At 32.5% G+C, this 15,138-nt stretch overlaps 2 protein-coding genes across 4 annotated transcripts; one reads left to right on the forward strand and one right to left on the reverse strand.

The window, feature by feature from the left end:
* Positions 1–10,441: 10,441 nt before the first annotated feature.
* LOC116348225 (odorant receptor 94a-like) lies at positions 10,442–11,450 on the forward strand. Its single transcript, XM_031779135.1, has 4 exons — positions 10,442–10,603; positions 10,901–10,988; positions 11,060–11,329; positions 11,397–11,450. The coding sequence occupies exons 2-4, from the start codon at positions 10,923–10,925 to the stop codon at positions 11,448–11,450; spliced, it is 390 nt and encodes a 129-aa protein (XP_031634995.1). The 5' UTR covers positions 10,442–10,603; positions 10,901–10,922.
* An 87-nt stretch (positions 11,451–11,537) lies between these two features.
* On the reverse strand, positions 11,538–14,542 carry LOC116348301. Of its 3 annotated transcripts, none has more exons than XM_031779275.1 (7): positions 14,509–14,542; positions 13,267–13,403; positions 13,142–13,171; positions 12,850–13,012; positions 12,355–12,780; positions 11,885–12,284; positions 11,538–11,802 (listed from the first exon to the last, which is right to left on the reverse strand). In XM_031779275.1, exons 1-7 carry the CDS (start codon positions 14,525–14,527, stop codon positions 11,697–11,699), a joined length of 1,281 nt encoding a protein of 426 aa, XP_031635135.1. In that variant the 5' UTR covers positions 14,528–14,542; the 3' UTR covers positions 11,538–11,696. The 3 variants fall into 3 exon arrangements, with proteins under 3 accessions (XP_031635135.1, XP_031635136.1, XP_031635134.1); XM_031779276.1 differs by lacking the exon at positions 14,509–14,542 and adding an exon at positions 14,238–14,381; XM_031779274.1 differs by lacking the exon at positions 14,509–14,542 and adding an exon at positions 13,805–14,060.
* Between the last annotated feature and the right edge of the window lie 596 nt (positions 14,543–15,138).

Genomic DNA, 15,138 nt, shown 5'->3' on the forward strand with positions numbered 1-15,138 from the left:
CAACACAATCAAACTCAAACGAGGATCAATTCAAACTCAACGAATTTTCAATTTTCGACGAGCTGATTCAAATCAACTCTAAGAAAGGTGCTGGTCCGAAAGGAATTCATCCCATTATTCTCAAAAATTGTGCTGCTTTACTGTATAAACCGCTAACAAACATTTTCAATGAATCGCTCTTTTTGAATACTTGGTGAACTTAGAACTCAGTAAAATTATATCTGATAAAATCGTACCTCAACAACATGGTTTTATGAAAGGTCGCTCAACGTCGTCAAACCTATTGGAATTCTTGCATTATTCCATTAAGGCTATGAATGACGAAAAGCAAGTTGATGTGCTTTATACTGATTCAGCAAGGCATTTGACATTGTTGATCATTCGATTCTGATCTCCAAACTGCGAAAATTCAATCTGACACCAAACTTAATCGAATGGATCAAATCATATTTGTCAAATCGTCGTCAATTCGTCAAATATGGTCAGATGGAGTCAAGCGAGTTTTTCGTACACTCAGGAGTGCCACAAGGTAGCCATTTGAGCCCCACACTATTCTTATTGTTCATTAATGACATTGTAAGTTCAATAAGTGCCAACGACATTTTTATCTCTCTGTTTGCTGACGACTTGAAACTGGCAACTTCAATTGGAAACATCAATGATACCAACAAACTAAAATCAGCAATCAACAAATTAAAACTTTGGTGCGAAGCAAACAAACTGCATTTGAATCTGCATAAATGCTCGATCATGTCCATATCAAAAAAGAGAGAAAATTTAATCAACGGCAATCACAATTTTAAAAGGGTTAGTGAGCAAAGAGATTTGGGAGTCATCTTCGACAAAAAACTCAACTTCATCAAGCACATCGATTCTATTGTGGCCAAAGCGACATCAGCACTCGGATTTGTGAAACGATTCAGCCACGATATTCCTGATGTCCATACCCTGAAATCGCTTTACTGTGCTCTTGTACAGCCAGTTTTGGAATATGGCAGTTTAGTGTGGCTACCGTATCATGGCATACACAAAAACAAAATCGAGTCATGCCTGCGTCAATTCACAATGTTCGCACTCAAAGAATATCCAAATATTTCAAACAACTTTCAAATATCATCATACAGCACTCGTCTGGGCAAACTCAACATGCAGTCACTTCAAAGACGCCGTATAAATGCCTCAATTTTATTTATATTTGATCTACTGCATAATAAAATTCATTGCCCATTACTGAAGATGGAAATCGCTCGAAATCAAAATGAACGCAACCTGAGAAGTGTCGAATATTTCAAGATCAACGACAAAGTGTTGAGAATCAATCTATCTGTGCCACTCAATCAAATGTGCAAAATGTCAAATAAAGTCCACGAACTTTTCTCAAGTCAATTGAACAGATCAACATTCAAAAATCGTCTTTTGGCTTTAAGTGATGATCACTTTTCCAACTTGTCATTAGTGTCTAATCATAATACTGTTTTCTTGAACGATCAAATGTGATCCATTGTGATATCTATTTTATTTTAATGCTTGACTCATTGTATCCACTGCAATTTGAAAATTTTATACGAGCGGACTTTTTTGTTTTTATAGAATCTTTACATTCATATTAAATCCATGAAACACGATGCATGGTTCGAAGACAGATTGTTTCATCTTTAGACACATGTACAATTTGTTTTGAACTTGTCCAATCCAATTTGTATGCCATCGCGAATGAATATAATTGAATGGTTTGTGTTTGACAGTAGAGTAGGAGTCCCGTTAAGTCTCCTATATGTATTGGTTGACATTTTTGTTTTTGTTTATATAGCGCAATAAACGCCTGAATTTATTTCTAAGACTTTTGGGACATGTGTTAAAATGAAAAATGCATCGGGAATGCAAGTTCAAACGCGGACAGAAATTCAGTCCGTGTAAAGCTTTACAAAGCTCAGCAGAAGAAATTCAACGAGCTAAAAAAGGAGTTTTTTCCGTCAAAAATAGTGGATTCACAATTTAAATCAGTGAAAGTACACAATGGTTTTGAAATTTGTTAAGATTCACCTAAAATTTTTGGGTCTTTTGTATCCAAAAAACGACACGACATTTTTTCGGAATGGTCTTGTTTTTCTTTCGCTGACCATTTTCACGATTCCAACATTTGGTTTCTTTCTTTTCGAAGCGGTATCATTTGCAGACTATATAAATTCATTCTTTTGTACGTCATGTGGTATTTTGGCAATATCATTGAACGCAGCACTGTTATGGGAAAAATCCAAAATAAATGAATTGATTGTTGAATTGGATGGAACTTTTAAAAGAAGACGTAAATTTCTATAATTCCTCTTTTAACAAAATATTTCGAAATCTAAATGTATATATTAAATCTATAGGCCAAAAACATCCATTGCTGCAATCAGTTTATGATGAAGCTGAAGTGTTGATTGAATCAAGAACAAAATTAATTCACATCGTAATGCTAAGAGTATCAGTTCCCGTTGTTGTGCTTCAGTTTATATTTTGGTCGTTCATTCAATATATTCGATCTGACTTTTCCAACGATTCTTTTCATTTAATTTGTTTATATGTGTGAGTACTGTATTTTAAAAATTCGAATCAGCCAGTTGCTGATGAACAGAAATTTCGAATATCAAATAGCCTAATTCAATTTTAATTGATTCAAAAACTAATTTCAGTGTGCCGTTCAATTGGAAATCACCATTGGGATACGCTATTGTGACACTTTTTCAATTGATTGGCATCGTTAGTTGCTCTGAAGTGTGTGTCATTGTTTTGTGTCTGTTCACCGGACTTTGTTTGGTGGTGACATCGGTAACATCGGACATCGAAATAAATTTAAACAAACTAAATGAACAGGTTTCGCTAGCGGCACATGGATTTAACGTTAAACAGTACATAGAAATAAAAAAGTGCCTTTTTGAAACTATCAAATTTCATGCGACGTCACTGGGGTATATTTTTTGATTTGTGATGCAAGTTTTTGTAATTTCAATACATTTATTTAATGTATGTTTCAGAATTGCAAGAACTTTTGTAAAAATGTTTCGGAAAATGATTGCGTGCTATTTTATCTATGCAACGATTAGCATTTCAAGTTTACTTTTGGTAAGCTATCTCAACATCAATTATCAATTGGATGATGTCAGTTTTTTTTAAATTCTTTTCCAACTTTTTGAATAGTGCATAAATGGGTTGAGACAATCATTGGCGGCCATTCAACCATTGGCTTGTTTGAACGTGATATTAATGTGGCTTTTTATCTATTGTTATTTCGGTGATCAACTAACAAACGGATTCGATGTCATTCAAAATAAGGTCTATCTGTGCAATTGGTATTTGTTTCCGTTAAATTTGCAGAAATGCATACCAATGATTATATCTTCGATGCATAAACCAATTCATTTACAAGGATTTGGTAGTAGTTCATGTACTCGTGATACATTTAAAAAGGTTGTTTTGATTTGATTGTGTGGAAACCGATAAAGAATTTAACACATTTCTTTTTGTTCAACCCCAGATCGTCAACGCTGGGTTTTCCTACTTTACTATGCTTCGCCAACTTAGCCCCTAAGTGTATTTGGGACTCACATCTTATGTCAAATGTTTAGTTATTTTTTAGCAAAAGTAAACAACAATTGAAGGGTTCCGAGGAAAAATGTTACGTAGAAAAGTTCCGTGGAAAAATGTTCGGGAGCTAAATGATATCATTTAGCAAAGCTAATTGGTACCAAATAGCTCTTCTAAATGATACCAAATAGCTCAACTAAAGCTATTTGGTATCAATTACCTCAATTAAAGCTATTTAGCTCCCGAACATTTTTCCATGGAACTTTTCTACGTAACATTTTTCCTCCGAACCCCTCAATTGGTCACATATAAAACTTGGTTAATTTCATTTATTCTATTCTGATGATAGTTTTGATTTAAATTTGTGTTTTTCATTTTTGGTTACAAACAGGTACAAAGAGTGCCCTTATCAATTATACAATCAGATTGCATACAAATATATTTTCAAATTAAAAACACAATATTTTAGATTTTTAATATTATATTTCTCCCATCACCATCATTTTTTTTATTTGATATTTGACTACAATGGGCTACATGAATTATTACAATATTAGACAGTCATTTTTTTTTCTCAAATTGGTATTTCCTCAAGTTAAATATTTTTTGAGTGAATATTGGAGAAATAACCAGGGGAGCGACGTGAAACGTACGATTAAAAACTTGCCATCAGAGCCAGTCCCTCTTAACTAAAAATGGTACAAACTCTCCATAGATGGCGCTTATAAATCGACAAACACACTTACATTTTATCAGAAGAAAAATGAAAAATATTGAAATATTTTCAAAATATTTAATTTAATGATTTTAATTTAAATAAATTTAAATGGAGTGCCTTCTAGTGCTTCTCTGATTATAATGGTTTTAAAGTACTATAGAAAATATCAAATGTGATATTTTTTGTTTCGAAATGTTAAATTTTTTTGTATTGGTTTATTTTCAAAATGCACAGAAGTTTTCAAGATGAAATTAGTTATATTTATAATTAAAATATTTTAAAGGACTCAATTTATTTTATCATATATGATATTTCATTATGCTATACTGACTGTCGACAAGATACACACGCAACGGTGTTGACTATAGTGCACATCATGTATATCGTATAGTGTACACTACAATCGACACTGTTGTGCATCATGCGCAGTATAGCTTGACAGACAACATAAAACATGTGCACAAAGGCACACTGAGATATCATATATGATAAAATAAATTGAGTGCATAAAATATTTTATAAAATTATACATCTAAACAAATCTATTCCCGAAAAATTCTATGCATTTTGACAATCAACCAATACAACATTTTCAACATATCGAAACAACAAATATCACATTAGATATTTTCTATAATTCATTAAAAACCATTGAAAACAAAAGAAGCACTAGAATCACATCTTTTAACTTGAATTAAATTGAAACCCTTAAATTAATTAATTTAAAAATATTTCAATATTTTTCATTTTTCTTCTAATAAAATGTAAGCGTGCTTATACGTCGATTTATAAGCGCCATCTATTGCGAATTTGTACCATTTTTAGTTATGAGGGACTGGCGCTGATGTCAAGTTTTTTCAAGTCGCTCCCATGGAAATAACAATGAATCATTTGCACTTATTACAACACAATTTTCCCAAAAACTAGACGCGTGAAGGATATTATTACTGCCTGAGACAGTTTTGAGTGCAAATAATTCCACCATGAGTGCAAATAGAAAATATGACTATTTGACCGGTGAAACGACGGATAATTGAAATTTGAATCGCGCGCGCGTCACAATATGTGACCATGAATAAAAGTAAAGTCCGAAGTGGAAATGCGTGTTCGAGGACTGCGCCAAAGAATGAGAACATGCATGCAATGCCCTCACTGAAATACGTTTGATTTGCTTCGTAAATAGAGGCGGTGGGAGAACGAACTAACCAAATTACACTAACAAAATCTACAGATTGGCTCAGCCCTCGTGCGTGTTACAATAACTCGTGGTCTGAAACAGGCTGGCACTGGCTACTTACATTCGGATTCCGGGTAAATAACAACATCATAACGCTTCAATTTTAGCCAATTCAACCCGTGGAGCAAATGGTTTTGTTATTTACCTGGAATCCGAGTGTAAATAGCCAGAGCCAGTCCGTTTCGGACCACGAGTTATTCCTAACTAACACTAACATGCATTTCCACTTCGGACTTCACTCAAATTCCAACGCAAAGAAAGAACAAATAGAATATAATATAATCCTTACCATCATTGGTGCTGCCATCAAAGATGAATCGAACCAAGTTGTAAACGAATTCATATGATCGAACATTTCGATTTCACTTTTATTCATGGTCACATATTGTGGCGCACGCGCGATTCAAATTTCAATTATCCGTCGTTTAAGTGCAAATAGCATATTTTGTTATTTACACTCACCGGTCAAATAGTCATATTTTTTATTTGCACTTATGATGGAGTGTAAATAGCAAATTTTGCTATTTACTCGGAATCCGAGTGTAAATAGCCAGTGCCGTTTTGAGTGTTAATTATTGCTGATTATGATTATATGAAACTCTTCAAATGAAAAGTGATATACCATGCAGTAAGTAGTTGAGCAAGTGTAATACGCAGTAAATAGTTAAGCACCGATCCAAAAAACTTTCAAACTCAACAAGTAATTATAAAGAGTTCTTTCGTGTTTAGTATTAATATAAGTGTGAATCATTTTGGAAATGATTGGAACAAAAATAACTTCTTTAATTTTGCTCAATTATTACTTTTCCGCACACCTAGTGTAGGAAAGGTATTGTATTAGGCCAAAGAATAAAAGTCACCCCAAAACATGTTTTCTATGCATATTTCATGTGGAAAACACGATTGAAGATGATTTTGGGGCATATTAATGTGCGTCGCTGTGTGTGATGTGTCCTGTGTCCTGTGACTCCTTTTTTTGTTACCGCGATAAGTCTTCTTCCGAAAACTCAATTCAAATTCTGACTTTACAGGATGATTTGGGACCACTAGGAGACGTGCTGATTAGTTTTTGAGCAATATCTGTTGAACGGTGTAATTTTTTTTGGTCCGAATGGAGTATCCACATCCATACATTTTTTACCATTTTTCAACCATTTTGATGACACGATGGATTCGTGCTCAGACATGAAAGGGTCTCTTAGCAATTGTATGACACTTTAGTAAGAAAGTAGTTCCAACTATTTACCAATAGATGGCGACACATAAAATAGCAACTTCGAAACAAATACGCATTTTCTATACTTATCGTAAAAAATGTAATAAAAAATCGCGTGCTGAGAAAAATAGTAACAATAATTATTATACACTGGGTATAATAGACAAATATTTATTTTTTCTCAGCACGCGATTTTTTATTACATTTTTTACGATAAGTACAGTAGATTGCCAAATGTCGACACACGACCAAATGTCGGAATACCGATAGGTGAATTGAAATTAAAAATCGAAAATTCGTTTTAATTGCATTTTTAAAAACAAATTATGAATGATCAATATCAAATCTATATATAATAATCCAAATATTCATCAAAAATCTATTATTGCTTTCAAAAGTTAAACTATATCATTTTTAGACGAGCCGGTAAAATGCATTTTTTGGTATGAAAAAAATAACTACTTTGAAAAAAAAATTATATCTGCGAATTGTAAAGAAAAACAATTATATTTATGTTCCATTTTTCACTGTAATATTATTCCGGAATAAATAGTCCAATTGCCGACACATAAAGCCGCATAAAGCGCCGAACATTTCAAGTGAAACACTTTTGATTTGACAGATGTGACAGTTATGTATGTATTTGGATCATTGTGAAATTCAAACCAAATTTTAAAATATTTTTGCCATTTTACTATGGGAAAATAAATAAAATTAAATATGGAGCAAAAATATATCAATCTAATAATTTTAACTCCAATATTTTGTATTGTTTACCTCAATGTAAAGAGTGCGTTCATTAACTGTCAAAACTTAAAGTTGTACAAGTTTCGCAGTGAAAATTTATGAAATGTGTCGAGATTAGGGAGTCGAGATTTTGGACGATGGATATCCGACATTTGGAATTTTCGATGTTACGACGAAAAAATAGAAAAAAATAATACATTTTTAGAAAATACTTTCTTTTGAGAAATGTGAAATGAAGCACAATTAAATTCTGCATCGAATTGTGTATACAGTACACATGTTGGAATACCGAGAGGTGAATTGAAATTAAAAGTTAAAAATTTATTTTAATTGCATTTTTAAAAGTAAATTATGAAAGATCAATATCAAATCTCTTTATTATAATCCAAATTTTAATCAAAAATCTATTATTGTTTTCACAAATTACGTTCAAAAAAATTCGGTATTTTTATCACTTTTTCACGTCAAAAGTAAACAAGCCGGTAAAATGCATTTTTTCATATGAAGAAATTACTAATTTGGAAAAAAATATATGTCTACGAATTGTAGATACTTTAATTTAGTTATTGAACAGAAATATTGAAAATATAAAGAAAAACAATTATATTTATTTTTCATTTTTTACTGTAATATTATTCCGGAATAAATCGTCCAATTGCCAACACATTAAGCACCGAAGTTTCAAGTGAAACACTTTGCATTTGACAGATTGTGAAATTCAACCAAAAATATTATAGATCAGTGAAATAACATAATATTTTTAAATATTTTTGCCATTTTATTGTGAAAAAATAAATAAAATTAAATATGCAGCAAAAATATATCAATCTAATAATTTCAACTTCGATATTTTGTATTGTTTACCTCAATGTAAAGAATGCGTTCCTGAGCTGTCAAAACTTAAAGTTGTTCAAGTTTCGCAGTGAAAATTCATGAAATATGTCGAGATTTGGGAGCCGAGAATTGGACGACAAATATCCGACATATGGAATTTTCGATGTTACGACGGAAAAATGGAAAATAATAATATATTTTTGGAAATTTCTTTCTTTTGACAATTGTGAAATGAAGCACAATTAAATTCTGCATAGAATTGTGTATAGAATGATATTTTTAGATGAAATCAAAAGTGTTAAATATTAAATTGAAGTTGAAAATTCAAACAAATAGTCCGACATTTGGGCGAGTGTCCATATAGGAAATGCGTATCTGTTTCGAAGTTGCTATTTTATGTGTCGCCATCTATTGATAAACAGTCAAATTACAAATTTACTATTATCTAAGAGCTCCTTTAAAATCTGACTTTACGGGATGATTGGACACTACTAGGAATAGATCTAGTCAAATTTTCAATGACATTGATTGATCGGTGTAAAACTTAGACTCTGAAGAGGCATATATGAAAAAAATGCCTTGAAATGATTTTCTTTCAATTTTAACGCTGAAATAATGTATAGTGGGGGGTGTTTTGGTACGAGAAACCCGAATCTGATGTCAGTTTTAAGATGCAATCAATTTTACACAGACTTTTCATACGAGAATCCACAAAAAATTCATTTTTGTGTGAAAGACATGCCTTTGTGGTACCATAATGATGTGAAACTTTGAACAGGCTATTTTTTTGATTGAAATTTCTTTAAACTTGGTGTGATTATTTATTTTGTTAAGAAAATAATATTCAAAAGTTTTCACGGTAATTTGGGTTACTGCAACCATATATAGACCATAATTTCAGTTTATTCTCAAAATTTCGGTTCCATGCGGAAAAGTCAGCTTGCGTACGTAAACCTCTTTATTTTAATTTTGGAATGAAACATATAAAACACAAGGAAATGCTAAAAATGTGGAAATAAGTGAAAAAGTTTTATCAAATTACTTGTCCGATTCGGTGGAAATTTCCTTCACATATTAAAAATTCACGAATAAACACATTCTCGTGAAATCTATTCTAAAAAAATGAACCCATTTAACAGCACAGCACATTGACTGTATACATTCCTTGTTTCATATAAAATTAAAAATTCGTCGGGAATGCGAGTTCAAACGCGGACAAAAATTCAGTTCGTGTAAAGCTTTACAAAGCTCAGCAGAAGAAATTCAACGAGCTAAAAAAGGAGTTTTTTCCGTCAAAAATAGTGGATTCACAATTTAAATCAGTAAAAGTACACAATGGTTTTAAAATTTGTTAAGATTCATCTAAAATTTTTGGGTCTTTTGTATCCAAAAAACGAAACGACATTTTTTCGGAATGGTCTTGTTTTTCTATCGCTGGCCATTTTTACGGTTCCAACATTTGGTTTCTTTCTGTTCGAGGCGGTATCATTTGCAGACTATGTAAATTCATTCTTTTTCACGTCATGTGGTATTTTAGGCATATCATTGAACGCAGCACTGTTATGGGAAAAATCCAAATTAAATGAATTAATTGTTGAATTGGATGGAACCTTTAAAAGGAGACGTAAATTTCAATTCCTATTTTTACAAAATATTTCTCTCGAAGTCTAAATGTGCAATTGTACATATTAATAGGCCAAAAAAATATATTGCTGCAATCAGTTTATGATGAAGCTGAAGTGTTGATTGAGTCACGAACAAAATTAATTCACATCGTAATGCTAAGAGTATCAGTTCCCGTCATTGTGCTTCAGTTTATATTTTGGTCAATCGTTCAATATATTCGATCTGATTTTTCCAACGATTCTTTTCATTTAATTTATCCATATTTGTGAGTACTGTATTTTCAATATTCGAGTCAGCAAGTTGCTGATGAACAGAAATTTCGAGAAATTTTGAATATCAGATAGCCCAATTCAATTTTAAATGGTTCTTAAACTAATTTCAGGGTGCCGTTCAATTGGAAATCACCATTGGGATATGCTATTGTGATACCTTTTCAATTGATTGGCATCGTAAGTTGCTCTGAAGTGTGTGTCATTGTTTTGTGTCTGTTCACCGGACTTTGTTTGGTGGTGACATCGGTAACATCGGACATCGAAATAAATTTAAACAAACTAAATGAACAGGTTTCGCTAGCGGCACATGGATTTAACGTTAAACAGTACATAGAAATAAAAAAGTGCCTTTTTGAAACTATCAAATTTCATGCGACGTCACTGGGGTATATTTTTTGATTTGTGATCAGATAATATATTTGGATTTTGTCATCTGGATATTTCAGCTCATCTAGATGACGTCCAACAATGATACGGAGTGAAAATAATAGAAGTGATTGTTATAGTTATGATAGTATAATATTTTTATACCTATAACAATTACTTCTATTGTTGTCGCTACATTTCAGCGCCTGACTTCAGCCAGATGAGCTGAAATATCCAGATGATAATATTCAAATATATTGTCTGTTTGTGATGCAAGTTTTTGTAATTTTTATAAATTTATTTAATGTATATTTCAGAATTGCAAGAACTTTTGTAAAAATGTTTCGGAAAATGATTGCTTGCTATTTTATTTATGCAACGATTAGCATTTCAAGTTTACTTTTGGTAAGCTATCTCAACATCAATTATCAATTGGATGATGTCAGTTTTTTTAAATTCTTTTCTAACTTGAATAGTGCATAAATGGGCTGAGACAATCATTGGCGGCCATTCAACCATTGGCTTGTTTGAACGTGGTATTAATGTGGCTTTTTATCTATTGTTATTTCGGTGATGAACTAACAAACAGATTCGACGTCATTCAAAATAAGGTCTATCTGTGCAATTGGTATTTGTTTCCGTTAAATTTGCAGAAATGCATACCAATGATTATATTTTCGATGCATAAACCAATTCATTTACAAGGATTTGGCAGTAGTTCATGTACTCGTGATACATTTAAAAAGGTTGTTTTGATTTGATTGTGTGGAAACCGATAAAGAATTTAACACATTTCTTTTTGTTCAACCCCAGATCGTCAACGCTGGGTTTTCCTACTTTACTATGCTTCGCCAACTTAGCCCCTAAGTGTATTTGGGACTCACATCTTATGTCAAATGTGTAAACAAAACGAAAATGTATGTAAGTGTGTAAACAAAAGTAAACAACAATTGGTCACATAAAAAATTGGTTAATTTAATTTATTGTTTTGATTTATAAATTTGTTTTTTTGTTTTTTGGTTACAAACAGGTACAAAGAGTGCCTTTTCTATTAAAGATTTTTATTCTTTGAAGTATACACGTCACTTTATTATTCTACAATTTCACATTATTTTAGAGATGATTTTTATTTGGTATCCGTTTTGTCTCTGATATTTTGATTGAATTTTGTCCAATGAGTGTGGTTTCAGCTTCAGAACGAATTGATTTCCGTTTCATACTGTAACAATAATAAATTTGATCATAAATGTAATGTAACAAAAAATTTCGTGGTGTTTTCTTTTCAATTGAAATTATCTCACCTTCTTTTTTTGTGAATGCACCGCACCAAACAACATACAACAGCCGCAATAATGCATAGTGTGAAAACGATAGCGCCAACCACAGCGGCCACAATTAAGACAGGCTGTTTTATATTCACAACGAATATTTTTCGTTGAATTGAGACGGCATTGCGAATGATAACTAGGACGGTGAACGATTTAACATTCACCACGCTCTGTGGCAATTTATGTTTTTGTTGACATTCATCGATTGTAATCCATTCGTCGCACGTTTCGTTGCCTTCCAAAATGTATGGCCCGTCAATTTGTTGAATACAGTATTCGAAATTCGGTGAACCAGAGCAGAAAATATTGAGATTATAATCGTCACCATCATCAATCCAGGCTGAACCGTTAACAATCAAATTCGATATTGCATCTGTGTTTGAAAAATTAAATTTTTTTCGTTTTTATGAATGATTTATATGTTGAAGAGAGTTAGTATATACCAAAAACTGTGATATTTGTTTCAAAATGTCCGTAGATGTTCTCCCCGTCCGGTACGGTTTGGGACTTATTGCCACAAACATATGGTAGATCAGCTTTGTGCTGTGATCGCCAATTTGAAATGAGCTTTGACGTGAGCTTTGGAACTGTTATTGATGGAATCGGTTTAAAAGTTGCTTCGACCAGAGCTTCAATGCGATGCGTTCGATTTGGTTCAGTGAATATTTGCTGAGTTTTAAATTCATTTGTTTGGCGCACATAATGACAATCGACAAACCAATGCACAACAATATTTGTGGCATTTTCCAAACTATGCATATCTTCGTGCCGAATGTCAAGCCTTTGATCGAGCAAAGTTTCGGTTGAAATATTCATAGATTTGATTTGGTTTCCATCTTGTACCAATTTCAGGTCACCGTTTAACATAGCTAAAATGAATCGATCAATTTTGACTTATTTACATCCTTCGTAATAATTGAAAATAAACAACAACTTACATGTAACATTGACCTCCAATTTAGCGGTAGCCATTATATAATTAAAAAATAAATACCAATAACTAACAGTTACTTCTAATTTGTATGTTTTATTTAAATTTTTATTGGAATGCCTCGGAAAGTGATAGGTCCATTCAACATGTGGCACTGTCGATCGGAATTCCTTCAATAAGGACAAAATAAACGTTGAAATTTTGTCATTCGATTGAATGTGTGCGTGTGCGTGTGCGTGTGCGTGTGCGTGTGCGTGTGCGTGTTTGACATGAAGGTTATTATTTACTAAACGAATTACCTGTTTTTTATGATCGTCAATTAACCATTCCTATATTAATATCGGAAGAATAAATGTTATGCGTGTGACATTTTTGAATGTTTCTGTATAATTAAAATCGAATAATTTTAAATTAAAGCACAAACCCATTTTAACGTTGTATCGCCCACAGTTGCAAGCGTTCCATTCATCTCAAGTAAATCGGCTGTAAATGTAACTACAGAACCTTTGATTGCTGGTGCGTTCGATTTTAATCGCAATATATATTCTCGAGAGTATGCGACTGCGTTTCAAAGCCATCGGAATTTCATAAATAAATAGAGATAGGGAGAGAGAAACAAAAAAGTACACATTAACACACATCAAATACAAAACTCAAACACTAAATGACATTTAATGTCTGTTTAAATAGATGTCGTTCTAGTTGAGTGGAGACAATGGTTTTTGAAGCCATAAAAATTGGGCTTGTTGTATCTCGCACTTTTTTTTTGCTTCTTTCGATCATATTTTCCTTTAAATGAAGAATTTGATATTTGTGCACACCAGTATATTTTTTTAACGAAAAATAATTTCCACGGAACATTTCAAATTTATCATAATGCTTTTATGAATTGAGAAACTATTTCTTGTACGTGAACAAACACCATATTTCTCCTTCGAGCGTTTCTCGCTATTAACACTCACTTTGAAGATGTATAGCTAAAACAAAAATTGTCGTCGTCCAAATCATCGTTTAATTTTTTTTAAATAATCAAATAAATGGGGTGAAAAAATGTGGTTTAAAAAACAATTTCCGGCGAAAAGAAGTTGAATTAATTCGTTGCACAAACATTCGACGAAAAACAAAGCGAATGTGAGAAATTTAAATTGTATACGAATAATTCATTCTCATCGCTTGGAGTATGCGCAAAAACTGAATCGTAATGATTGCGTGGTAGCAAATATGAAGCTAAAAAACAACAACAGTTGATCGAATGTATGCAACGCTCCCGTTCGCAAACAAGTTTCACTTGATCGATCGATCATTTGACGGATCACACGCTGAAATGTTTCTGTTTATCTATTTCGACATAACGACAAATAGTCGATAGTTTTAAATTATTATTAAATTAATTACTATAGTTATCTGATCTCTCTCTCTCTTTCAGCCAATGTGTGAGTGTCGTGGTTGAGGCAAAGAAAAAAACGTTCGATTCGAAATGATGTTTACATCGTACAATGTTTATGGTTGTTTAATCTGTTAGAACTTGAAAATGAGTGTCTCTCTTCCACTGCCGTTACTGAATATTCGTTTTGTACAATAATACAAGGCAGTCCGCTCTGGTTCAGTACAGTATTCTCATATCATTTTGTTATTTTTAAATGCATGAAGCTCAACAGGTAATTACCATTATTTACTCGCTTCATTCATATCGAATGACCAAAGAACAATTGGAAAAACAACGTTACAGCATAATAATGTTTGTGCGCATATACGCTACCGAAGAGACAATTGTGTCGCATTTCAGAACGGTCGCGTGCCGACCGTTTGAATTCAACCACAGCCAAACGAATTCGCGGTAAAGTTGTAAACCTTAAAAATGCACATTTCACAATACAATTAGTGGCAAGAAGGTCAATGCAACTGTGCAAATTTGCAACGAGTGTAACGCTACAAAATTCAAAAGTTGCACAAATAAATCACCGTCCGTTCGCGCCACATCAATCACAAATACACAAAAACCTCGTACATAAACAAATCAATCCAACAGAAAAAAAAAAAAAACAATTTTTAAACGTCATTTTTTTTTTTTTGCATTTTACGCACCCGACAAGCCAATCATTAACACGTAACATCGCGCTAAAGTTCGCAAAACCGCATTGACGATCATACCATATTTGTTTAGATCGCATCGAACACAATGATTTTTATATTTATATGGCTCGATTTCAAACGGAGAAATTAATTATACACGATATATATATGCGACTTTTTGCCAACGATAATTACGATTCTGATCTTTTATCAACTACGATTG

Source organism: Contarinia nasturtii, unplaced genomic scaffold (assembly GCF_009176525.2).
Source record: "Contarinia nasturtii isolate CC-2019 unplaced genomic scaffold, AAFC_CNas_1.1 Cnas_scaffold_2367, whole genome shotgun sequence".
NCBI lineage: Eukaryota > Metazoa > Arthropoda > Insecta > Diptera > Cecidomyiidae > Contarinia > Contarinia nasturtii.